Here is a 26,840-nt window from a genome sequence, read left to right on the forward strand (position 1 = left end):
TCTCAGGAACACAGAGCCTGCAGGAGGCTGACCCATAACCTTTAGCACTTATGGGAAAGCACGTTGCTCCACTCTGAGGAAAGCATGCAGGATGTGGAACCACCAGCAGAAACCCAAACATAGGCAGACACAGAGGACTAAGCTACAGCAGAGGGAATGAGCTCGCCAAGCTGTAATGAAGGAAGCAGGGTAAGCAAAGCACAGCAGCTGTTAACAATTTCAGAACTGTATTCTCACTCTCCTGAACACCAGGCAGGACTGTTCATGAAGTTTTGCACCTCCTGCACTTACTGCTGGTGAGAATGTGCACAACTCATGCAGTCTTTCCTTAAAATCTCAGCAGCTTTATGAAGACAACACCACCTGTTATGATGTGGGAAAGTATGCTGCTGCTGCTTTTGTTCTGCATGTAATTTATAAGTAATTTCATGACCTGAGTTCTGTACAACAAACACTGTGCATGTGCCATTTGAATGGTCTCTGAAATATCTGCCTGCTTTAAACAGATTTCAAATCACATGTGATCTGATTTTTAACTGTAGGGGTTTGCACAGTGTCTTCTGCCTAAAATACCTTCTAAGAGTGCAACATATATTACATGGTGTCTCTAAATAAACAGATAAGAGAAAACTAAACCATGAATAACAATGTCTCAAGCTACTTTGATAATACTTATGAAAACTGATTTTGGCGTGTTATTCTAAGCAATATCCTTAAGGTTAAACTAGGAGCAAATAAAAAATGCAATTAAGTACATTATTTAATTAATTTTAAAAAACTGTGCTAAATCTATCCTGAAGGACAGAGAAAATAGCTTTGATTGAATTAATATGGACTATAAAAATGAAGTTGTTAAAGAAACGTTCACAAGAATGGATTGGGTTGGAAGGGACCTTAAAGATCATCTAGTTCCAAAAAAAGAAAAAAGTGCATCTGGAATTGTGTACTTCACAATACATTCAATAAAGTATGTGAGGATGAAAAAATCCTATTAAAACATGAATTCTTCCAATTTCAGGAATCAATTCTTATTCAAACAAAACTTTTACACTGAGTTGAACACAGGAGGTCTTAAGAGACTGCTTTATGGCCATCTGAATTAGGACTAAAGTCAGTTCAAAACACAGAATAATTTTTTTCTTATTATACTGAGACCACTTCTGAAATGGAAAGAAGAGTGAGTACAAGGAATTTGATAGTAGCAGACATTACTCATTAACACAATTCTTAAAACAAGCACTGCTGATGGTGGGATTCAGCTCACCAAAATTTAAAAAAGAGTAATAAATAATGTGGTATTCCACACAATAAATCATTCATTTGGAAGCAGTGTGAAGAAATAAACAGAAAATTATTTGTAGCCAAAATAATTTTAGGAGCGGATTTTTACAACTTATTAAGTCTTATGCTTGGTAGGCAGGGCACTGAACAAAAGCCAAATTTAAATCTGGAATATGTCACTGTCTTCATCCATATATTACTGAGCTCTCTTTTCTGAGTTTTTTTTCTAATCACCTACACTTTATATACAGATTTATTGAATTTTGATAATTGTTGCCCAGTAGACTATAAACACACATATGGAATTCTATGGTCAGATTACAGTTCATCCCAACTACTATTCAAACAGGACAGTGGAAGTGGATTGATGAATACACCATAGAAACATAAGGGCTGAAGTGATTCTTTTTACAGGAGCAGTATTAAAAAAAGGTATTATCCAATATTTCAAACAACATGGAATGAAAAGGCAAAGGGCAGTTTTCTTAGATTAGTCACCTCTCAACAGAAATTGACATTGTCCTGGAGAGGTAAAATCAACACATTTATTCATCCTAGAAGAGGATTCAAAGAAATCTTACATGCCAACTAAAACTGCAAGCTGAACCTCACAATGAGAATACAGCAAGATCTGTGATATATACAGCAAAAACAGGAGACAAAATAGCAAACCATGGTAAGCTAACAGGAAAGCCAAGTGGCTACTACCAACTGGCTTCATAGCCTTCAGAGTTGCAAATTAAAAGAAGCAAAGAGGGATTTCTTCTCTTCAAAGTAATTTTAATAAAACGTTTACCTTTGTGTGAACAAAAAAGATGAGCTGCATTTTGTGTTCTTGGGGGAGGGACAGCATACAGATAAAGCTGGGCATTAGACACTGGAAAGATGGCACGTTTTGGTGATATTTGAGGCGTGGTTCAGAGCTTATTCAAGATCATACTGCTTTTTCTTCAGAGAAGCTGTATTAATTATAATACCCAAACACCAAGAGATCAGGTATCTTGTATAAGATAGAGCCCATTCTAAATCAAGTAATAAACGTATTGCTAAATTTGTGCACAAACTTCAACAGGTATTTCTAACCTGTACTATCAAAATTCAAGTGGGATTTGTAAGACACAAAAAATCTCTAGAAACACTGCACTTTAAAAAAGTAAGCGTTCTACTACTTGTGTTACTAACTGTGAACTAGATCTTTCATTGGTTTGAATGAAAATCTTGAAAATTCTCCAAATGTCCTGGAAATAGTCTCCAGTTTAAGAAGTAGATAGTGTAAATAAAGGCAGAGAGAGTAAGCTGAATTTCCTAGGAAGTACAAGGGCAAAAAAAATCCTGTTATCCTTGTTTGCCACAGAAATGGTATTTACTTGGCTATTTTCATATATTTTCCCACCCTGATTTGGCTGACAAACCACTTCGCCTGACAAGTATGCATAAGATGCAGGGACACCTTCCAGCAGACCAGGTTGCCGAGAGCCCCATCCTACTCTGAATACCCCATCCAGGGATGGGGCAACCACAGCTTCTCTGGACAACCTGTTCCAGTGCCTCACTACCCTTAACACCTAATGAGAACCTGCCCTTTTTCAGCTTAAAGCCATTTTTCCCCTCCTCCTATCACTACATGCCCTTGTAGAAAGTATCTTTCCAGCTCTCTTGTAGTCCCCTTCAGGTAATGGAAGGCTGAAAAGGTCTTTCTGGAGCCTTCTGTTCTCCAGGCTGAACAACCCCAACTCTCTCAGCCTGTCTTCCCAGGAGGGGTTCTCCAGCCATGGAGTCATCTCATGTTCCTCCTCTGGAGTCACTACAGCAGGTCCATGTCGTTCCTGTGCTGGCACCCCAGAGCTGGGGGCAGCACTGCAGGTGGGGTCTCACAGAGCAGAGCAGAGGGACAGAATCCCCTCCCTGGCCCTGCTGCCCACGCTGCTTTGGATGCAGCCCAGGACACCCTTGGCTCTCTGGGCTGGGAGTGCACACTGCCAGCTGTGGTGTGACATGGGCATCACACAATATGTGTCTCAAGAAGGACACACAGAAAATGAGTACTCCTGAAAGTGGTGCAAGAAGTTTTTCCAGCAAGAAGAATTAAATCAGCATTAATGTGGAGACAGAAAATGTGACAGAGGACTCCTTTCACCCACGCTTCCTGCTACAAAAGCGTGCTTTCTGTTCCAGAAGCAGCAGAGATGGAATCGCCATTTACCACACCTGCGACTGCTGGGAAACACAATTCAGTTTTCTTAATATCTAGTTATTGTCAATATCAGAATAAATGTTGGTGGGGAATTGGCAGAGGCATGTTTGGAATTTTCAGCATTACTGTTTCTGCTCCTATCTGCTGCTAGGCCTACTGCCTCCATCCCTTTGATCCAGGGTCTGTGGAGTGAAAAAGCATCTCTCCACTGAAGTTTGAATGAGTCCGACTCAAATTTGTAGGCTAACAAAGCTTACAATTCCCATTTCATGCTCACAATCTGATCTTCCTGGAACTTGACCATACAGGTAACATTCCTTGTCTTTCTATGTTAAAGGAACATGAACACATGTAAACAGGAACAAAGCAATCAAAACCTTTAAACTCTCTTCTGTGACTTAGTGGCTTCAAAAGCCACCAATCAAATGTGCAGTGAGCCTTCAGGCCTGAAGAGTCAGCAAAAGCCACAACCCAATTTCTTAGATTTATAAAAACATCTTTAAAGTTAAATTTCACCTTTTTCTTGTTGGTGTTTACCAGAAATTTTGGTTGGAGATTTTTTATAGCTATTATCATTCTGAAGTGAATGGTTGGACTACTTTTTTAACTATATGAGCAGGAATAAAGCATGTTTCCTCCATGTACTATGATCATAATTTCTACACCAGTATAACTTCAAATAAGTTGATTTTAGTTAAGCTTAATATTTTTATTTGAGCTAGGAAGATTAAATTTGAAGGGCTTCAAGTACAAGACCCAAAACTAGCAAACACAGGTAACAATAATTTTACAGCTGGTGTATATTATAGTCTCTCATATATACAAGATTCAGTCAGCACCTCAGACTTGTACACTTTAACGTATAACAATAAATGAAGCTTTTTAAAGTTTAAGATTTAAGCTAGGGAGCAACAACTGTAAGAAAAATAAATCTTCATTTCATTAATCCATCTGAGTAGTAAATATCAGACAGTGAACTTACAGTATGAAGAGCTAGATTTCTACCTTTGAGCTGAGACAGAAACACAGAGTATATTCCTCTGAGGAGAATCCTTAAAGTGAAATCACAATGGTCATAGATGAATAACATGAAGATTTCAGAGTGTTAATAAGCTATAGAAAGGAGAGGCTGAAACTGAACAAACTTGCACTAAAAACTTGTTAAACCCAATTTAGAAATTATTTTTGAAAGTAACCAGAAGTGCAAATGAAGAAAAATGATTTTCATTTTGGATTTTGCTTTGATTCTCAAAGGCTCAACAGGATAAGATTCCTTTAGTGCTGTCTTGATTTTGGCAGTCTGGATTGCAAGGTTCAGAACAACAGCAATCACCAGTCATCTCCACAGCAGTTATGCACCTGAGAACACAATTCTAACTGGGTTGGGCTTGTAGCAGCACTGAATTTTGGAAAACACAAAGATGAGAAAGGGAAATAGAAAATACTATGAACAAGGACATTCATTCTGCCCTCCAGTTCTTAAAAAGACAACTTTATGGCAATAATGCTTAGCAAAAAAAAGTTTTTTCCATGTTAAAAGCAGCATTTGAAAACTGGGGAAAACAGGAAGATAACTTAGGGAGCACTCATAGGAATCCACTGACATTTGAGCTGTGCATTACTGATACTGGCACTGCTGTGAATATCTAACTTGATTTCCATGTATTTAAACAGACTGCCCACTAGATAGACATGCAAATTAAATCACATGCATGGCATTTTACATCAGTGATTACTCCAAAAGCTTTAACAGCAGTAGAAGCTTTCCTCTACTTTAATTCATTGCTATTTCAGACTTTAGACTAAATTTTTATAGACTCTATTACTAAAAATGACTCTTCAGAGTTAGATTGCTTTGGGAGCTGGAGCTAGAGAATAGTTGCACTATTATTGCTAGTGCAACACAATGCAAAATAATGTCTGGCTTCTCAAACAAGCTGATTTAAGTAGCTAGCAAATAAATTCTAAACACTGTATGCTGCTAAGAAGCATAATACTGGATTTAAAAATAAAACCGTGGTTGTCTAGAAGAAAACCCTCACAGTTATATCAAATCAACCAATTTTATTGCCTTACAGTCAAAGGTATGGTACTGCACATGAAAATGGAAAAAAAGCCCTTTGCTTTAATGGATGTATTTATATTGGAATAATGGCAAGACCGACTTTGGAAAATGCAAAGGAGTCTATGATATAATGAAAAAAAAAAAAAAGAAAATTACATTGATAGCTCTTTGGCTTTATCTAATTTGTTTCATAAAGGATTGCACACCTCTACCATAAGGCAAGGGAAAATGTCTTCCAGCTTTGTGGTACAAGAAGCAAGGGGGAAAAATATAATTAAAAATTGAAACATAAAGATTTGTCTTGAAACAAAAAGTAGAGAATTTTAAATTCCAGATGGGGAAGGATAGAAATTATTTATTTCCTCTTTCTCTGATAAATGCAGACCTGGAAAGCATTTTACCATTAATAAAAATCAGTAAAAAGTACTACAATATTGTTACATTGAATAGATAAGGTTTAAGTCAAAATCTGTAACATTAAATGAGATGCTGTTCAAAACCCCATCTTTTACCAGTCTCCCAAATGTTAAATATATTTTTTGTAAATTAACTTAGTGCTTGAATTAAACTTATTAGTACAGAATGAAAGTGCAAAATGTTAATATGAAGGGATAATTTTATTTGGCAGAAGTCAAAAGCTAAGTATGGTGCACAGAGAAGCTGTAGGTTTAAGTAACATTTTGCTTCTATTTTGAATTTATGAACTAATAATGGATCTAATTTGAGATTCAGCAATGGCTAAATAAAGATAAATAGTATTTAAAGTACAAATATAGCAATATTTGTTAAAGAATTAAAAAAAAAATCTAAGATGACATTAATCAAAGTTATTTAATGTATACTTTGATCAGATTATTGCAATAACACACTGTCCTTCCTGATGTAACTTCAAAATTTTGCCATAGCCTATTCTCACATGACAGAGAGGATGCTACAAAAGATGTTTCGTAACCCTAAATTAATCCTGATATCATGAATGAAGACAGCACTAGCAAGACTATTTTCTATGAATAAGGAAGATGATTGTTTTCTCACAAATTTTTGCTGTTTAATGTGCACTGAAGAAATTGTGTTTCTCTAAAAGAATTTTAATTGATTAATTTTTATTAAGCATAGAGTACAGTGGTAGTACTAGCAAATCAAAATGCAATCCTTTAAATGGCAATTACCAAATAGAAAGCTCTGAGCTCTTGCCCATGTTCAAAAGAGAAATACCTATAAATTGTAATTTTACTTAAAAACTCATTGTTCTATTTGCAACTGAAAAAAAAAAATCAAAACCAAAGAAAACCCAGGAGTAGATTGCGCCAACATAGTTGGACAACCCCCAAATAATTATTGGATCCTTTACTTGCTCTATTGTGTTCATTTATTTCTTGGAAAAACATTATTTCAAATTTGAAAGAGCATCTCTACAAAGTATATGGCATTCATAAGGCAATAAGATATAGAATCTGAATTTAATGCAGAAATTTCTGTTCAATGAGCTCAGTATATTTTTGTACATCAGATGTAATGAACCAAGTTCTCTATCTGCTGGACTTCTACATGAAATCAGAGAAAATAACAGGGGACCTGCTTACATTTACTCAATTTGGGCTACGTACAGCAGATTTACAACAGATATCAACAGGGAACTTGGCATCCTGCACCTAAAACTGAATTCAGGTTCTATGCTGGTGCTAAACATCTAAAAGCCAGAGATGCAGTTCCTGGTCTTTCAAAATTATTCAAACTAGTCTAAGCAGAAGGAGAACCAGTCTCTTACCTGGCTTTAATTCTGAAGAACAAGATTCAGTTATTTACAACATTTTGTAATGTAGTGTACATTTAGTGTATAAAATACTTTAACTTACAGTACTTAATCTTCATGCAGTCTCTGAATGGTCTCCTGAAGTCAACTACCTATTGCAGGAAATAGTATTTCCTCTTGTTCTCTGAATACTGCTCCTTAATTCCCTGTGCAGGTGACTCTCAATAAGATAATACAGGTCTTTGCTGGGTTATTAAAAATGCTAAGTATATAATTAAATCCCATCAATACATTTTCCAAACCTATCTTTACAGAAATAATATTCTTTGTGGGAGAGAGAACTAACGCAGTATTTTGCAGGACTTTGACAATAAAAGACATCGTGTTCTAACCGCTCAATGAGGCTAAATAAAACACATGACAAGCTATGGATTTGAGTGTCATCCTTTTTGAAAAACTTTATTTTTTGGAAAGTAGGGAGTAGCACTGCAATAAACATTTTGTTGCCACCATCCATCCAACAAGCAGAGCAATAGGTTTCCTTCATTACGCTTTGAGCCAAACACACAGCACATGCAAAAGCCAGAGGACAGGGAGAGAGATGGCGAGAGAAACTGATGCTGCTAACAGAAAGTTTTAGATACAAATGAGAAAAAATGGTGCCACTGCATAACACTACCTAAATATAATTTTATAAATTAGGAGACTATGGGCCTTCATTGAATAATCTGTTCAATTTACATTGTGAATGATATTTTTAAGATACAAGCTGATATCAGAGTAGTTATAAAAATGTAAGTGAAGCTTATTTGATTTAGTATCTTAAGCAAACTACTACTATTTAAAAATCAACTATGTTTTGTGACAACTGAATAATAAGTAAATTACATATTCTATATTCTATACATCTACTGCACATCTATTAAGTCATTGAAAGTCCTAATTAATAATTTAACTCTTAGACAAACCATTTAAGTAATCCTGCTAACATCCACAAAAATTACAGGCATGAAGCTAACTGGTTTTCATCAAGAGTGAAAAACATTATTGCACACTGTGAAATTTAAAGAGAATATAAACTTATATTTTATCATCATACCATTGTAGAGAATTAAAGCTTTACTTCTCTTGAGACAAGGAAATCTCTTTTTAAAGAAATTCTCTTCAATTTCACTGAATTGAATCAAAGACAAGACCTCATTAGAGACAAGTGGAATTGTTAAGGGGCTGACTGGGGCTAAGAGGGTGTATAATGCTCTTATCTATAATGCCTGCAACTCAACAAACCTCTCTGTACCTAAAAGTAAGGAGAAGTTTCTAAATCTTTTTGCCCATTATTCTCAAATCAGCATCAGCTGACCATATTTGCAGTTCCACTTATGCTACTGATGACAATAAAAAGGAACAGATGAAAAGAAGCTTTTTCTAATTATTGGACTATGAGATGCAGAATAGCCTCTATAAGGATGTTTTCTATGAAAAAAACCTGGCAGAAAATTCAACCTCAAATTCTTCACAATGCAGAATACACAGGTCCTGTTTGTCTTCTGCTGGGAGATCTTTTATCTCTTCAATCAAAGACCTTCTGTGTGAGAGGAAATCCTTGATAGTAGACTGATTTTCTTTTTTTGACAATCTGAGTTCTATAAGTGCCAGTCAATCCAATTCCAGATCTTTTTTCAACAATTAAAATTTGTGATGAAATTTTACAATGAATCTAACATCTATTTCCTAAAATGAGATTTCAGAAATCATTTATATGAGGTTATCTCTTTCATTGTACCTCTGTCAGAAGTCAGGTTCAGCTGAAATCTCAGCAGTGATTCCATTTCTTTTTCCATTTTGTTCCAGATATCCTCTGAAGGTCCAAAGCTAACTGATGATGACTCAGATGCAGAAAATTAAGCAGCTCTAAACTTGGTGCTTTAAGAATTAGCTTAAGGAGAATATTTTTTTTGGAATAAGAACCATAAACATACATGTGGACACCAAAACCAACCTTGAGATCCTATCAGAAGTGTGGTTCTTTTTTCCCCCCAGGTATGAGATATCATGCAATACACCATTATTAATTTTCTTCCCATTATCAAAATTACTGATGGGATTCTGGAGTCAATTGAACAATACTTCAATTTGGAAGATTTTCTATCATATAGTTTAGAAGTCAAGATGTTTACTCATAGCAGCTGTTCGCATTTTCCAAAATAAAAGGATGACGTTGAGCATTGTTTGATATACGTCCTGACATTAAGCTGTATTTTTGAATGAAGAGTCTCTTAAAAAAGATAGAAACTAGACTACAAATCCTTTCCTGCCTCTTCAATTAGTTACAACTGCCAGAGATGTCTTCAGTTTCAATTGATTTATTCCTTTGGATCTGTCAGTGGCTCAAATGTTCTGCTGAAAAACACACAGGGTGGTAGTCAGTCACCAGAGAATAATGTATCCATATTTTTTATACCTTGTGCTTTTTGTATCTTGTACTGTGTGTTTTGGGAGCATGAAATTCTGACCAGCTACTGCATCACAAGATCTAGTTCAGCAGAGAGCCAAGCTATTTGCAGTTCAGACATGAAGATCTTGCCTTTGGACAGAGTATAAAGGATGAATTGCTAGCACAGTCTTGTAGTGTCAACTTGATTCTTCAGATAGCAGCTTCTTTAGCACAAATTGCAAAGCAGGGATAGTTTTGGAGAAGACAAAAAAGTTTTTGGAATCTGATCAAGCAGGGGACTCATAGCAGCTGACCAGTCACCAGCTGGTTTGTATTTCTTTTGAAGACAGTGATCCCTCCATAAAGTGAAGGACAAATGGCTGAAGTTGCAGGCAAAGCAAGAAGACTCCGATTTCCCTGAAAGTGTGTGTCCTGGTTTGGGACAAATTTGGAAAGGAAATTCCAAAGGGATGTTTCCTAAAGGACAAAATTCAGTGCCCCTTCTCCCCATCTGTTTGGGAGTAAAAACTGCATGCTTCTTGTGCCCCCTCTTCCCTCTTGGAACCGGTCTTAAAGATGCAAGACTTATTCTGGGTTAAACAGACAAATGGGGATATAATTCAGCATCATAAAGTCACCCCAGGATAAAGTGATTTATTGACTTCATCATCTGTAAGAGCACGTTCATAATTTTTTCTGATGTGAACTATGAAATGCCTGTTGATCCACTCCTTAATTTTTTACAGATATTCAGAAGAACAGAGTGAGGACAGAACAGAGTTCTGTCTTGCACCCGTAAGCACTCAACTTAATTTCTTGTTCTGGTATTAGCTTAGAAAAAAAGTAGCTTTGTATGCATGTGAGTATAGTGTAACTTATTTACTCCATATTGGTGTTTTGATGATAATCATGATAAAAACAGTAAGGCTTTCATATAATACAGTGATGAGGCACCATGAACTGCAGAATACATATCAGGTATTTTAAGAACACATACTTGATTATTTTTAAAACTACTTGTCTCCCAGTAGTGCCAGACAGCAACCACTGATCTATACAGATATATGACAGAAAAACTGGTAAGCATCTTTCTTCTTAAGACCTGTTCTGTTACATCTTTTGCCTATTCATACAATGAAACTATGAAAAACTTTTATTACTAAGCATAAAGAAGTGCTAGGAATGATTGCTTGAGAAGCTGAAACTTTTGAGAACAAATTACATGCACAATCAGCAAGGAACAGGTCTTTCTGCTTAGGGACAAAGTGATTTGAGTAGGTGAGCTCTTTATGTTTGCAGTTTTTATATTGCTCATGAATAGAACATTCAGATCAGATCTAGAACCTGGCCCACAGTGTGATATAGGGCAAACTGTTAATTTCTTATGGGATCTTGTTACCTCTAAGGGATTCTTTTAAAATAAAGAATAAGTAAATGTACATGCTCAAGAACTGATTCAATATGGCAGGAAACCTTAAGTCCATCTTTTTGATACTCATCCATTTATCAATTATAATAATATGCTGAAACCTAATCTTTACACATCAGGCCATGAAACTAATTTTACAGTATTTTATAAACTGTGTTCTATCCCATGATGTTGTGAATTCTAGTGTATCTTAAGGTATTTCTTCTTTTTTCCCCATTCTAATTACATCTGAAAGCATTTTCATTTTCAATTCTTGTTAAGATGGTACTATACCTCGTTACAGAAGACCATCATGAAGCTGATAAAGAAGTATTTAAAATGGTACATGCATTTTAGCAGGTAGTAACTTGAGCCAGAGCTTTGGGAATTAATAATGAATTTCAGGTATCATAAACCCTGTTATACCTAGACAGGTAATTAGCAATCATAACTTGATGGCCATCTTTACAGAGTCCTTCCAGTTTCACTGTCTGAAAATGGGTCAGACTAACAAGTGAAGCATTTTGCAGCCTTGACATCTGTAAATTTGTTATTTTTACTTAATGTAAGAGATAACTAAGGATGTTTCTATCATATAATTTATGCTTATATGCTCTCTGGTAGGTGCCTAGCTACTGGACTAAACATCATGGTGGTACCAGACTGGTACAGTGATTTTAAAACCACGCTGAACATGGTTGCAGATTGCTCATGCAAAATCTGCCCCCCCAGCTGATTTTTCCCCACTTGTGCACAGTGCAATGCAAAAAAAAAAAAAAAAAGAAAAAAGTAAATAAAATCAAAAAAGTGTGATGGGTGAGCAGGTCGACTGTGTGAGAGAACACGTGCAAAGTATACCTCAGAAACACTATAGGTGGATGAGCACGAAGGGAGTCGAGCCTGGTTGTGCAGTGGGGAAAAGAAAACATTGTTAAAAAAGAAATGGTGGCGCAGTAAGGGTCTCAGAAGGTTTTCTGTGTAGGTGGTTCCAGCACTGAGATAGTGGCAGGGGGTTCATAAAGTTTCCATGACCAGCTATTTCAGAAACTTCAAATTTAAGCCTTTTAAGGTGGAAGCTTCTTAAAAGGAAAAAAAAAAGTACTCTAAATGAAAATAATTAAAACAAACGATGAATCTGAAGACAAATATAAATTCTTGGTCTTCTAGATATCTAACAACACTATCTTTAGGACAATAAGGTACTCTAGAATGAAACTTTACTGATCTGTTTTATTTAAAACAGATTTATTTATTCTAACTCTGTAAAGCATACAATTTTATGGGTGAAAACCAAACCCATAAGAGGCTCTGAATATCTTTATGAGATGACATACTCAGAACCAGCATTTTGACAAGGGAGGTTTTTCTTCAATCGCACTGCCTCAAAAACCAGAATAATTTGCAAAGTTCAATGACTAATGGCCAGATATAGGTCAGTAGAAATCTGCAGATTATGACTCTAAGCAATGTAATGTGTGTGATTCTTCAGGGACTCTGTCCACTGTCAAGAGCTTTCAGTGCAAGTTAACACAAGTTAATTGATAACCTACAGTTTTACTGATTGCTTAAGATACATTTTGTTTATACATGATAGCCATTATTCTAAACTACCAGTCAGCCATAACTCAAGTATTAATAAAGGACTTGCCAGTAATTTACAGAAAAATCCTTGCTTTGAGTGAAAATATTTCATGTTTCACTGTCTTAAGAAGGAGCAAAACCAGCCTAATAAATGAAATGATAAAAAAAAATGGTTCTTATAAATGTACTAAAAATCATGTGTTGATTTTTTTTCTAGGGGTGAAGAAAGGAATTATCAGAAGCCTTAGCAAAACTTCCTTAGACTTAACTAACTGTACAGCAGTCTGGATACATTCTTGGTGAAGATAAATCCAGCAAGGATTTCCTCACAGGTTATTAGTGACCACTTGCTGACCTAAGCATATGAGGGACTGAGCAAAGAACATAGTGTTCATAAGAAGTCTTTCAAAAATATTTTTCAGTTTCAAATGTGTATTTAATATTTTTTCATTGAAATATAAAACACCACTTCCAGGAAAATTCTATAGTCACATTGGTCTGTGCTAATTTATGTCTCTATTAAATATACAACTTATTTTTTTTTCCTTGAAAAGTTTTAATACTGCAAAAAATATTTTTGCTCCTTTCTGGCATTCTGTATTTCATTTACTCTTCTAGATAACATTACAAAGAAAATTTGAATCACTTCACATCATCTTAAATATTCACGCACACTCAGCATTTTCTTCAACTGATGAAATGTTTTCTTAAACTGAGATGAGTTGCAGAAGGATTAAGACAAAAATAGAAAATTCCTTCAGACAAATAGCAAGACTGAAAAACAGTTTTAAGAAATCAACTGTTATTCTTAAACAGTCTATTTTATAATTACAGGGAAAAAAAGGAAAAAAGAAAGGTCATCTTCTGACAAAGCAAAAACTTTTCCTAGAAATATAGCTTTGAAATCTTTCTAAGAAAGGCAAGGTCTGCTTTTTCTCAGAACAGGGGTGCAGCTATTCACCTAAGACTTTTTCATGAGGCTCTAATCAAGATTGTCATAAATAATGTCAAACCATTGGTCCCACGGTTTGTCTTTCAAGAGCATGGAAAAATCATTAACCTCAGTTTTGCAGGTGAGGATCCAAAGAATGCATTATTAGCAAAAATCATCACAGCATCAGTTTGTTACGTATCAGCAACTATATACACTGAAACAACAATGATCAGAAGGCTTGAAACTACACTCCACAAAAATCTAAAGAACTGGGTTCACATTGATTACTCCTCACACTAACTAACAAGGGGCACACTAGATATTTGTGCACTTTAATCTTCTCTTAGGCAACTACTCGAAATAGAATGTTACCACTTTCCTTATCAAAGTATCCTGTAATCTAATTATCCATAATTTTATTAATAATGGAACCATTTAACTTCAGTCTTATTCCAATTAGAATGTAATAACTTTGAGTAATACTGAAATTTTTTTTCATAGTTCCAGTTTTATAAAGCAAATAATACTTCCCTCAGTAAGATACCAGTTGTTACTCTAATTTATTTCCTAAGCTCAAAGCCACATACACAACTTCCCTACATCTCCTAATCTTATTTCAAATTCTTGTTTTCTTATTCATATATGTCTAGACTCTCAATGTACCTGTTTCCTTTTCCGAAGGTATACTGAACTGCTGTAGTTCCAAACTGACCCAATGTTCTTGTGGAAAGGGTTATGCTCACAGCACACAGGGATTGCTGTTTATCTTCAGAAGAATCACACAATGTGACTGTTCCACCTTCTGCACACTTAAAATTTCCTGATCATTTCTATATCATTGCTTTTTTTGCTAACTGGTCTCCATTTTAAAGCATCTCCCTGATTTTGTTAGTGTCTTGTGTTATTAAAATTAATATCAACACATTTCCAAGCTCCCTTGATGTTTATGCAACCTATCACCTACTCATAATTTGTTGTCATATATGAACTTCAATGATTGTTTTGTCTAGTAGGGAGAAGGGGCAGCCCTCCTTATTTTGCATACTACCTGACAACCCCTATGTATTATGTTGGGTGAAGCTAATGTGCTGGCATTTGGGCTCTTTTCCCTCACAAATATTCAATTTAAGGGGTCAAACTGTCAGTCACACAAATTCACCACTGTAAGAATTCTTTTAGAAGAGCTGTGTACACCAAATGAGAACCTGGTTCAAATGCTGCAAGAGTAATTTGTTTTCAGTCTGAAGGCCTTACTGGCTTGACTCAGATTTTTACTTAGTCAGTGTTAGAATCAAGAATAAGAGTTATGTAAATTTAATCCTTCATCATGGCCAGAGAAAGCAGGTGTTTAAAGTAAGAGAAAATGCATTCAGGAGTGCAGGAGACCAGAGACTCTGAGACACACAGGTCTGTATGAAAAATCAGAATCCTGGCTCCTTTTAACTTACTCTATTGAAAGTATTTGGCCACTGCTATAAATTCTGAGAACATTTTTCCTTAAAAAAAACCCAGAATCTCTGACTTGGCACCTTACTTGTTAAAAGCCACAAAAAATGGTTTGGCATATTACTTGGGGACTCCTTACATGGATATAATTTTTTTTCTCATGGGCTTTCCATAGTATTTTTCTGCAGAAATTAAACTTGTATTTAAAATTTGCAGCCTGCAGAATTACAAAAAAACTCACCAAAACCAAAACCAACCAACCAAAAAATCCAAAACAAATAACAAACAAACAAAAAAACCTCCAAAAGCCAAAAGATATTAAAAGAATCTTCAAAGCACAGATTGAAGAAGTATTGCTCTGTTGAATTTCAGAGTAATTTCACACTTCCAGAAGGGTATCAGTTTTGGGCAGTATTATGAGTTATAAAACATAACCAAGTCAACTCTTCCCTGCTGATCACGTCAGTAGCAATTGCACTTGCTTGCTACTGCTACATTAATTTCAGCAGTGGGGAAATTTTACCATGTCCAAGTGATAGAACACTGAGTTTTCTAAACAGTTCAGTGTCAAACTGGTTGCTGCAAGGGGTCAAGACATTAAGTCGTGAAAAGAACTGCAAGATAAATGAACTTCTCAAGAAGGAATGCAAACCCAAACCTTAGGTCAGCATAACTTCCTTGTAAATAGCTATACACTACTGCTGAGATTAAAACTACTCAACCCCTAAAATTCCTTAATTCAATTTTCATGCATGTTTTCAGTGCAATTTTATTTCAGATATCTGGCAAGCTTTCTAAACTTTTGGTGGCATCTGTGATATTCTGCAGAATTCCAGTGTTTCCTACATATTTCCAATAGCCTTTGAATTTAATCTGGAAAGAATGTCTTTGCAATTCATTCTGGAACAAAGGTTCCACCTTAATTTAATTTTCACTTATGGGGCTGGCCATCAGACACTACATGCTCCCCCTCCCATACCATTCAATACTTTTGCCACATTGTAGGAGTATCAAAAACCTACATTTAAAACCCTTTCCAAAAGCAGTATGGAAAAAATGGAAATTATTTTTTAAAAATAACTATTTAAAGACCCCTCTTTTTGTTTTTCTCCAACTGTTCACTATTTCTTCTCTTTGATCAGTCATTTGTATATTGTCTTTTAAAATGCTGTTATCTAGAACATCCATTATTACTGCATGAATCACAGCAGCAGTGACAAAGCAGCAAATTTTAGCAATATGTTCTGCTTGTTTTAGGAAAAGTAGAGGTATATGCAGAATGTATGGAAAATTTCTTTACTTACTTACAATCTTTACTAACTGACTCACTTCCATCATGGAGGGTATGGTCATGAAATAACAGATAAAGTGGCACAGAGGAACAGGACATTTTCATGACAACTCATGTTGTCATGGCTAATGTAGTCAGCTTTTAGTTTGAAATCTTTCCCCATGTGACACTATGTGAAATAATGTATAATTGGAACATCTTTTTTGTAGTATTATATTTTGTGCCTTTTTTTTTCTGGCCTTACATTTATTTTTAAGTACTAAATCAGGAATTTAAGTAGTTTAAATCACTTGCTTTCCTTTGACTGAGAGTTATCACCAAATCTAAAATATGTCACAGTTTATTCCCCCCAAAACTTGATTCCTAAAAGATCTTCTAGGAAAAAGATACTGTCCTTTCATCAAATTTATTTTACAGAAAACTCCAAATATTAGCATCTCGATTTCCGTGTATTTGACCTGCAAAAGATTATAAAGTCAAGAATTTCTACTTGACAGTAAGTAGCAATCAACCGTATGTCAGATACAAAGCTGTATATGCAAAAGCAGCCAAAAGGGGCAAAAATTATCAAATCATTTTCATTGCAAAAAATTATCTTGCACTGTATAAACTTAGTGGATTAAGCATTAGAATGATAGCTCTGAGAATGACAACAATCACAGTGAATGGAAGACAAAGAGGACATGAATCTGAAGAAATTTACTGAGAAGTCCTTCAGTGGATGGATGTGCAGAGGGTAAAGTGTTATTAACTTCCAGATTTACTCTGCTACAAACTTCTTCTTTATTTTCATTACATGCAAAATGACATGGCTTAAAGACACTTATATATAGAATTGCAGAAAAGCTTTTCTTAATTTATGAGGTGAACTACCAAACAAGAGGTATTGCTATCTGTATTGTCATGTTGGATTTGACTTGCTTTATTAAATATTTCTGTGAAAAATGTGTGACTTTATAGAATGTCATGACTGATATACTAGATCCTAATTATTTTTTCACAACTTTTTTTCATTAAAGAACAAATGTGAAACAGAAGAAACATGCTGCTGTATTTTTTGCATTAGTCTGCTAAAACAAAAAAGCAACAAAATTTGCATAGCTGTCATTCAACCAAATACTGTCCTATTTTGTGAATTAAAAAAGGAACCCAAAAAGACTGATGGCAAAGACAGAGGTACATGTGAACCTATATGCTTTTGGGTTACCTTATATCAGCCATGGTTTTTTGGTTCAGGTAAGACTATCAATCACTGACAGAAGGTATTTTTAATCTCTAAATTAAAGGTATCTGTTTAATTCATTGCTAAGTTTAATAGTCAATAAACTTTTAGATATGCAACTTCAATTTTGGAAAGGGGTTTTCTTCTAGTTTCTGAAAAGTCAAGCACTTTGATTAGCATTCATTAAAATGCAGTAGCATATTCTTTACAACAAACACTGTCAATGAGGTCAGGTTTCTCACATACATTAAAATGAAACCCCAGCCAGAAAAGAAAGAAAACACAAAGGAAGCAATAGAGAGAAAAAGGGAAAAGATGGGGATGAGAGGACAAACCAATCAGATTTGGTGTTACCAGCCAGAAGAAGTTTTTTAAAAAAAAAATCAGATCACCGAGTGAAATCGTACATTTACTCGGAGAGAGCATCCTTTGCCACTGCCTTCTGGGTGGTCTCTGAGCTCCTCCAGCTTTCGATGGAGCTACATGTAAACATCAGAAAATGAATTGAAAAAGCAACCTGTTCTCTTGTCACAACTTTTTCTCCTTTGTTATTCTTTTGCTTTTTGTGTTTGCGTTTTGTTTTAGTTTCTTTTTAATAAACCATAGCATAATGCATTTCTCACTGACTCTGCCAAAGCATTTCAAGACATCAAAGTGCTTTGAACGACGAAAGCATACAAGGCTCAGTAAACCTGGAATCTGGAAGCAAGGTACCTTTGCTTAACACTGCTCTTTTTCACTACCGGAAAAAAAAAAAAAAGAAAAATCAAGGGAACTATAATTCTAAAGCTACTGAATCTCTGCTACATTGCTTATTCATGTATTTATTTATTTATTTGTTTATTTATTAATAAGGCTGTGTTCTAGAAGTTATTTCCATAAAAAGAATTTTTGGAGATAAATTTTCATATTTGGGAACCCCAATTAGGATTTCCCATTTTCTGCAAGGAAGATGTTCTGTCTACATATATATTTTAGGTCATGGAATTAAATCAGATAAAGAAATATTAATCCAAAATGAGCTATCAGTGGGTCTTCATAATAACTGGTGAAACTCACCATCTAAAGAATCTACATCTTCTCCATATGTGCATGCATTATATATCTAGATTTGTATGTGATGACCCATGCCTTAAAATGCACAGGTCACTGCAATCACAAGCAGAATTTTCAAAAACAGCACATAAACTGTGGCTGTCTTGTATTTTTATTCATGTGAATTCAGTGGTCCTGGATGTCTTCCACTGAAACAAAGCCTCATTCATATACACTGCTCTTCTCATCTACACTGTAATTAAAACATCTTCCCAAAACACAAGATGAAAAGATAAAGCCTCACAGACAGTGAGGAATGCTACAGATGCCTCTAGCTAGAACTTGTATAAACAAGCAGCAACTGGCTTCTTTTTCTATGCTAAGATCAATTTAAATGGAGGCATTACTGCAAAGAGGTGCATAATTAATCCTTTCCCTCCCCTTCTTTGTGCTCAGTGAAATAACATTTTCACAAAGAGCAGCCATAGAGCAGTGTTAGAGAATAGGGAGGATGGCTTGTCCTGGAACAAATGCAATACACATACAAAACCAAAACCAAAAATCATAAACCAAGAAGACAGGAAAGGTAAGGAGAATGCAGAAGAAAAAAGAAATAATTAGTGGTTGAGAAGGTGCTAAAAGGAAACAAAGTACAAAAAAAAAGTAAAAAATTGGATAGTTGAAATAGAGGCAACTCTTGAGATCAAAACGGCTTGGACTGCACATGATCAGCGTCTTGGATACAAAGCATTTATGAGGGTGCAATACTGTTTATGGTGGGTACTGGTTTAGATATCTGCCTGTTCTGTTAAGAAATCTAACAAACATTTATACAAACATTAAAAGGCAGAAGACACTAACTATCAGCAAAACAGGGGCTCCATTCTTATTAGTCTCCTGTGAATATATTTCATTTGATCTTTATCCACTTTGATTTTTTTTTTCTAATTTAAAGGCTATATATACTTGAAATATTCAACTTTCTTGTAATGGTCTTTTCAGAATTAAATGCAAACAGTGTGAACACTATAAAAGTTTAATTATGTTTCAAGATGGGAAGCAGTATTTGAGGATGAGTAAATCACTTCTCCATGTAACAGGCAGATCAGAGAAGTGGTTTCATCACGATCACTAAATTACAGACACTTTAAAAAGGTTGTTACTATCTCTTACTTCTAGTGACATCCAAAGCTACTTAACTGGCAGCCTGCCTTCAATAGGTTGTTCTATGTGTAGCACAGAAACAAACAAAATGTGACCCAACAGCAATAAGAATACAGAAATAAAAATGATGTGATGGTGAGAAATGGAAAAGCCCCTTCCCTCCCTCCCCACACCTCCCCCTTCAAAAGGAAAAGTGTAGGCTATAGAAGAAAACTTGCAAAATAAATGTTAGAAACATATTTACTTTGAGGGATCCAACTCTACTAGCAACTCCTTTGCTTTCATCCGGCCGTCTAATTTGCTACAATGGAGGAAGATGGGTAAAAAAGACAGAAGAATAAAGAAAAAGTGAACTTAAAAAAATTTCCACACAATCAGTTAGCAGTACATGCAAGACATCAATTTGACTCTCTGAGACACCTCTAGAGGACAAAGACACAGACTCTAATTTCTGGAATAAATGACACTTTATCATGGCATTTTAAACTTGCTTTGTTGATCACTTCTTTCTCAATATATTACCAATCTGGCACATATGCTACATGCTGAATTTACTAACATTTTTGAAAGAATACATGTTACTTATCTGGTTTGGATATTAAGAATAATGAAATTCTAAAACTCTAACTTAAGAAAAAGCCCCCCTTTAACTTCTACAAATCATATGAGCAGAGTATGCTATAACTGGGAGCCTGCAAGTATCAAGACTGATACCTGACAGAATGCAATACAGATTTCTATTGACCCAGGCCTAGAGATTTTAGCCACTGCTATCAAGATTCCCAGTTAAAAAATTATGCTGCCCAACCAGAAAATTTTAATGCCAGACCAACATTAGATTTTTATTTAAAATATTTAAATACACTGTGTATATGACCCCCAACATCTCCTATCTGATTACTTTTCCTTTATTATAAATGCTTTTTCCTAGATGATGCAGAGAATGGAAGAAACAAATGAGGTAGCTGCTCCAAAGGCTTCATATTTTTAGAAGCATGTAAAATAAAGCATTCATTTACAGCAAAAGTTCTTTTAAGAATTTCTTAATAAGGTAAATATACCTCTTTTACCAATAAAATGAACACGTGTCATTTGAAATAGAGAGGAAGAAGACAATAAAAGTTACTTTAGTGACATTCTACTAGTCGAGCCAAGATTGAACTGAAAGTTTTTATTACCTTAAGTAAAACAGAATCCCACATAACTGAGGTGAACCCTTTCAAATCACAGTAACTGTCTTCAAGAAATCTCAGCAAGGAAGCCAAAAATTGAACGAACCATGGGAATTCAACTACGCTTTATGCTCTCTAGAACACAGTAGCAAGGCAGAAGTTAATTGTCCTTCCTGTTTGTTTTTACCTGACCCATGCAAAACAGGAATTCCTCTTCAAAAAAAAGTCAACCGAGTGGTTTGGTTTTTCACGTGTATTTGATTCTCAAGGAAACAATGCAACTAAACAACATCTTAACAATTTAAGTATTTAGTTCTGATAGGATGTCCACTAGCACAATACACTGGAAATATTTATGTCAATTGTTTTTTTTTCCTTCCCTGGTCTTATGGCATTAAAATAGCATCTGATTTGAACTGTCAAGTGAAACACCCACACTACTGTTATCATGGGACTCCAAGAAAATCTCCAATCAATTCTAATATACAGACCAAGAAGAAACCATCATTCTTAAATAAACTATGTCTCTTTTAGAAAACATAGCCAATTAAAATATATGAAGTTGTAACTGAGTTACTACATATTAGCTATGTATTCCCTAATTGAGAAAAAAGCACACGTCAGTTTGGAAAAAGCTCCCTGTCTGAACAAAAAACATTGTGAGTTAGAGCAAATATTCTTTCCCCAACATCCTGGTTAGGTACTACCATCTCAGATGATATGACATAATCTAGTAGAACTGCAATTCCTTTTATCAGATTGAAACTTTTAAACGGAATAATAAATTTAGTTTTGTTTGGAAAACGAGAAATACGAAAAAATAAATGCTTATAATCTCACATAATGACATGGAACTAGGGCATTAAGAAAAGTGCTACATAACACAAACTTGAGGAAAAGTTGTGACAGCAATATACAGTGCCCTTCAGGGAAAAAGTTTTTCTTGCATTACTCACCAATTGTGGCTGCTCAAGTTGTTCTGAAAGTTTAGGATTCAGTTAAAAATTAGACTGGAGATATTACAGGCGCATATAACTAACATTATTTAGTCTTCCTTTACTCAAAATATATATAGAAATACATATACAACGTGTACACTGCGAGCAACGAAGTTCTAAATGCTTGCATGTATAAATTAGAAGAAGATAGTCTAAGTTTAAGTCTTGCTTTATATCCATGGCACAGTTAGTATATATACAATGACAGCGTGTTTCCTACAGGAACATTGCAGAGTGCAACTTGCATGCTTCTCAAGGGATGAAGCAGAATTACATGAGTATTGCACAAACTACTACATCTGTTCTTGGAATTAAACAGGGTATTACCAAGAAGGCAGGGGACATCAGGAATAAAAACTTATACCCTTTTCATGGCAAATACCACAGAAAGGAATTCAGGTATATCCTTATCTCTCTCTGGTCAACTGTAGGATGATCTAGAAGTTGTAATTCAGAAAATGGCATGGATTACACACTCCTTGCTCTTCAGAAACTGAGCTAACACAAGAACCCCATCAGATGCCCACTGGTAAATAGAAAGATTATGATGAAAAATGTGTGTAAGTGATCTAAATCAAAAGTATCTATATCACAACACAAGCTAAATAAGTGGATTAAGAGATGAAACAGGAGCAACGCCAAGTAGTTATGGGCAAAATGTTACTTGAAAAACGTGAGGGTTTTGGAACACTCCGAAGGTGACCAATGAAGATACTTAATATAGTGAAGGAAGAAGGGTGTTATGTAGGGAACATTCCAGGAAATTAGGGGGGTATAATGAACTGAAAGTTTATAAACACATTATATTTACATCCCTTTCTTATTCACAATGGAGTAACAGCAGGATTTAATAGCTAAAAATTAGCTACAGGTATCCTTGATATCTGAAGAACAAATGGGAGTTATGGTTGGAGTAGAATGAGATAGGAAGCCAGTTGAAGAAAACTTAGGAAGCAAGGAAACCAGAACCAAACAGTGAGCAAAAAGAAATGCTCAAATATGGATAGTGGATTAGTTAGAAGATGAGAGAACAGAAAAATGCTTTCTAAGAAGGAGTCTTGCATATGGTTTCAGTGTTCTTCCACTACCTTCTACTTACTATAGCACATGAGAAATGAACCTGTTGTCTTCATCCTTGATTTTACTCCAGAAAAAAGTATTTAGAAGACCTAACCTTAAATAAGTATCTAATGTATTTAATCTATCTGTTATACTTGTCATAAAGGCAGAACAGCTCTGAACAATTACCTAATCTGAGACTCTGCCTTTGCTGGATTTACTGAAAGGAAGAGTTCCTCAATAGAAGAAATAGCCTCAAACATTCAACACTATCCATCTTAGACTCCTTCCCCTTTCTGAAAATATACTCTATTTGTGCTATTCTAAACTACCCCTGCTTACACTCTGACAAAGAAATTGGAATTTTGCAGGACTCAAGTCTTTCATAAAAGTGTTTTCCCATCCACATTCACCAAAAAGCCAAATCTCTGTCAGACTTTTTTCCAAAATGCTGGGCAACACGTGAATGGTTCATAATGACAACATCTTTTTGATATGATTAAATAATTTCTGAAACAGAATAAATGCAAAACTCACAATAGAATTTTTTTTACAGCAACAGTTTAAAAAGGTGTGAAGTGCCTTATCTGATGACCTGGGCACACAATGTTGGAATTATAATAATCAAAAGTATATTTTGATTATTATAATTCCATTTATTTTTATAATTTTCTATTATACTACACAGCATCCAAATCAAGTTCAGATTATTTGCTGTACACATAAGAAAAACATAACTGTTCTCCCACTTGATTACTACTACAGAGATCAAAAACGAATGGTAAATAAAGAAAACTATTAATATTACTTGTGGAACATCACTGAGTCTGCAAAGATACGTTTTAACAAACATCTTTGTTACAAGACAACAAAGGTATGTTATACCACATATCCCTGACAACTGTGCTGAGAAGCATTTTCTGTTTCCTTCCTCAAAAATGGTCCCAGTCAGTTTTTAGCCAAAGCCTCTTATTGCATTCAGCTGTAAGTTCCCTTGTGCTTCTAACCTAGTTGCCTTAGGAAATGTGCAGTGCAATTGAGTGAATATCCTCTACTGAATCCCAAATCATGAAACTTGCTTGCATTATATTTGTCAATGTGACTCCACATGCTGCTAATAAATATTTATGAAGTTCTTCCTTTTAAAAGAAGTTTTTGGATGTGAAGCAGTGACACAAATTTGTACATCCTATAAGAAAATAAGACCTCCCTTGTTTTTTCAGTTTTTCCTGACATTACTTCTTTCCAGTTGCTGCTTTATCTCAAAGTTCAGGACATCATGCTCAGAAATGAATGATCAGTTTCAGAAATCTACAGCAAAAATGCACATGTGATGCTCCTACTTTGGTTCACTTCCTTCAGCAGAATTCCACAATACACCCTGAAATAGCTTTTACTTTTTTCCCCCACAAGGGCCAATCAACTAGCCAAGGCAAAATACAGAAGAAAAACAACGGGGTAAGCTTCAGTCCAGCTTAAAGAGGTGTTTTGTGATTCAGTGAAAAGGTAGGTGGAAGTATAAAAAAAACCATGAAAATGATCCTGAAGATAAATGCATTAAGAAGATAAAAACATTAAAAACATACCAGAAGAGAAACTAAATATGAATTAGCATATATTCAAACAGTCCCCACATGAAGGAACTTTGACAGAATACAACATATAAAGAACAGGGATGTTTAGAAGCCAACAGAAATTTTTTATCAAAAGCTTGGAGATTTCTCACTTTGATAAAGTGCATTCAATAAGAGAAGGAAGTCCAGTTGATGAAGAGAAACTACAAAAGCTATACTATGTATATTATTATACCATTGTGTTCCAAATAAATATTACTGCAGTCACTCACACAAGTTCTCACAGAGTTCATATTAATAGAGAAACATATCTCAAAAGTATAACCTAACCAGCAATGACTTCACCTCAGCTGGCCAGGAAGAAAAATCTTAATGTATTGGCCAGATCACATAAGGGAGCTGAATCCAAACGAGATTCAAACTTATGAAGATTGAAAATGCATTTTCTGACCCTGAATAATGTTAATCAAATTCAAGGTATGCAACAAACTGAAAAGAAGTGAAAGTTAGTGACATCCAATTAAAAAAAAATAAAAAAGAAAATGTAAATATTCAATGGCTGGAAAGAAGTAATTTTAATTAGTGAAGTAACTACATACTACTTGTGAACAACTTTGATGTTGAGGACAGTGATTGTCAACTTCCAAATATTATATAATACAATATTGGTCTAGGTAGCATGATTTACAACCCTTACTTGCCTAATCAGGAGCGGAAAATTCTGATACAGAAATCCAATTTCAACTTGAATTCTTTTCTCTGATAAGAACAATCTTCTACATCAAATGAGCAGTTTCTACTGTTATCAAAGAGCTTAATATATTTCTAGTATAGCAGCAGATCAATTTAAGTTAAAAATGCATTATGTATACATTTTAGATCCATACATAAAAAATAGATTTTTACTTGAAAGCATTTTTACTTCTGCAGTTTTATGCCAGACAAACACCAATTAGAGGCTTCCTAAATTAATGGGGAATATTTCAAACAAAGGGAATAAAGGCTCCTATAAAAATGACATACATTCTCTACCAATAAACATATTCATGCCTGTGCATTCTACTGCAGTTTGGCACAGAAATTTTATTAAGATTGCTGCACTTCTTGATAATGTTAAACCTACAAAAGCAAGTACGTGAATGCTTATGGATGCCAATAAAATATAATTGTCAAACCACCTCAAATTTTGTTCACACTACCCACACAAGTCTTCTTTTTTTTTTTTTTTTTCCAAATGGGCACTACTCACACTGTTCCATGTGCAGATGTAGGAATAAACACAGTGCAGGTGGAACAAGCAGTGGTAAAAAGTATTGCAATTTTCTTACTGTATTCAAACTAGTATCATCACTAGATTTAATGCTCTGCTAACACACATAATGGCAAAGATAATGCAACCATGTCCCTACATAAGAGACTTTCTACACCAGTAATTTTACACCAACATGTGTCAGTTCTTTAAAAATATCTATTGACTTCAATGAAATATAATATTCAGAAATAAAATATAAAAGTTGGTAGGTGAAACACACAGCCAGAGCAAGACAGACTACAATAAATACAAACATAACGTAGTGTGCCTCTATTTGTAGTGACTTAATGTCCTAAATCCCATTTCAACTAGAGATCTGGGCATATGAGAGCTGGGTCCTTACTGTCACTATGCAGTGAACAGTTGGACAACTCACATGTCACACAGCTGAAGTTTTGAAAACCCTTCTACCTGCTCAGTGCTGCCTTTCTGACCATAGCCCTTTCTTTTCTTGTAATGTTATTGCTACCTTCTGCAGCCAAGCTACTTCCTACACTTCTTCAAACTAGGTCCCGCAGCTTCATCACTCAAGAGCCACAAATATGGCTTTGGTTGATATCAGACATTTACCACTCAACCTTTACAACCAATTTCTCCTCAATTCAATACTTTCAATCCTCTCATTTCAGACCCATTTGATCATTTTTTCACTGTCTGCTGGCACATTTTACTCCTCACCTATGCCTGCAGCCTTAGTGATTCTCTAGCTTGCTCTACAAAAGAAAACAGAAGTTGCACCTCATCCTCCTGGAGTTTTCCAAAACACAAACACCTATCCCATACATCAGAAATCTGTCTTGGCAAGCAGGAAAGGTCATGTCCAAGGAAAAAAATAGCACATACAGTGGCAGACATGGCCCTTTAAACACTTTTAGACACTAAGCTAGCTCCTATCAAAGATACCTTCATGGTCACAG

General features: G+C 35.1%; 1 protein-coding gene across 7 annotated transcripts in view; it reads right to left on the reverse strand.

The window, feature by feature from the left end:
- The window catches only part of GPHN (gephyrin), a 273,967-nt gene that overhangs the window by 55,804 nt on the left and 191,323 nt on the right, over positions 1-26,840 (reverse strand). For 3 of the 7 annotated variants that reach the window (XM_062495957.1, XM_062495955.1, XM_062495953.1), the window contains one exon: positions 20,053-20,109. The exons of 2 other annotated variants lie outside the window; for them this stretch is intronic. In XM_062495957.1, coding sequence (XP_062351941.1) covers positions 20,053-20,109 — 57 coding nt within the window. Of the gene's footprint in view, positions 1-18,016; positions 18,089-20,052; positions 20,110-26,840 lie in introns of all 7 variants that reach the window. 2 more of the 7 variants (XM_062495954.1, XM_062495956.1) reach the window with 2 other exon arrangements.

The sequence above is a fragment of the Cinclus cinclus genome, chromosome 6 (genome assembly GCF_963662255.1).
Source record: "Cinclus cinclus chromosome 6, bCinCin1.1, whole genome shotgun sequence".
NCBI classification, from domain to species: Eukaryota; Metazoa; Chordata; class Aves; order Passeriformes; family Cinclidae; genus Cinclus; species Cinclus cinclus.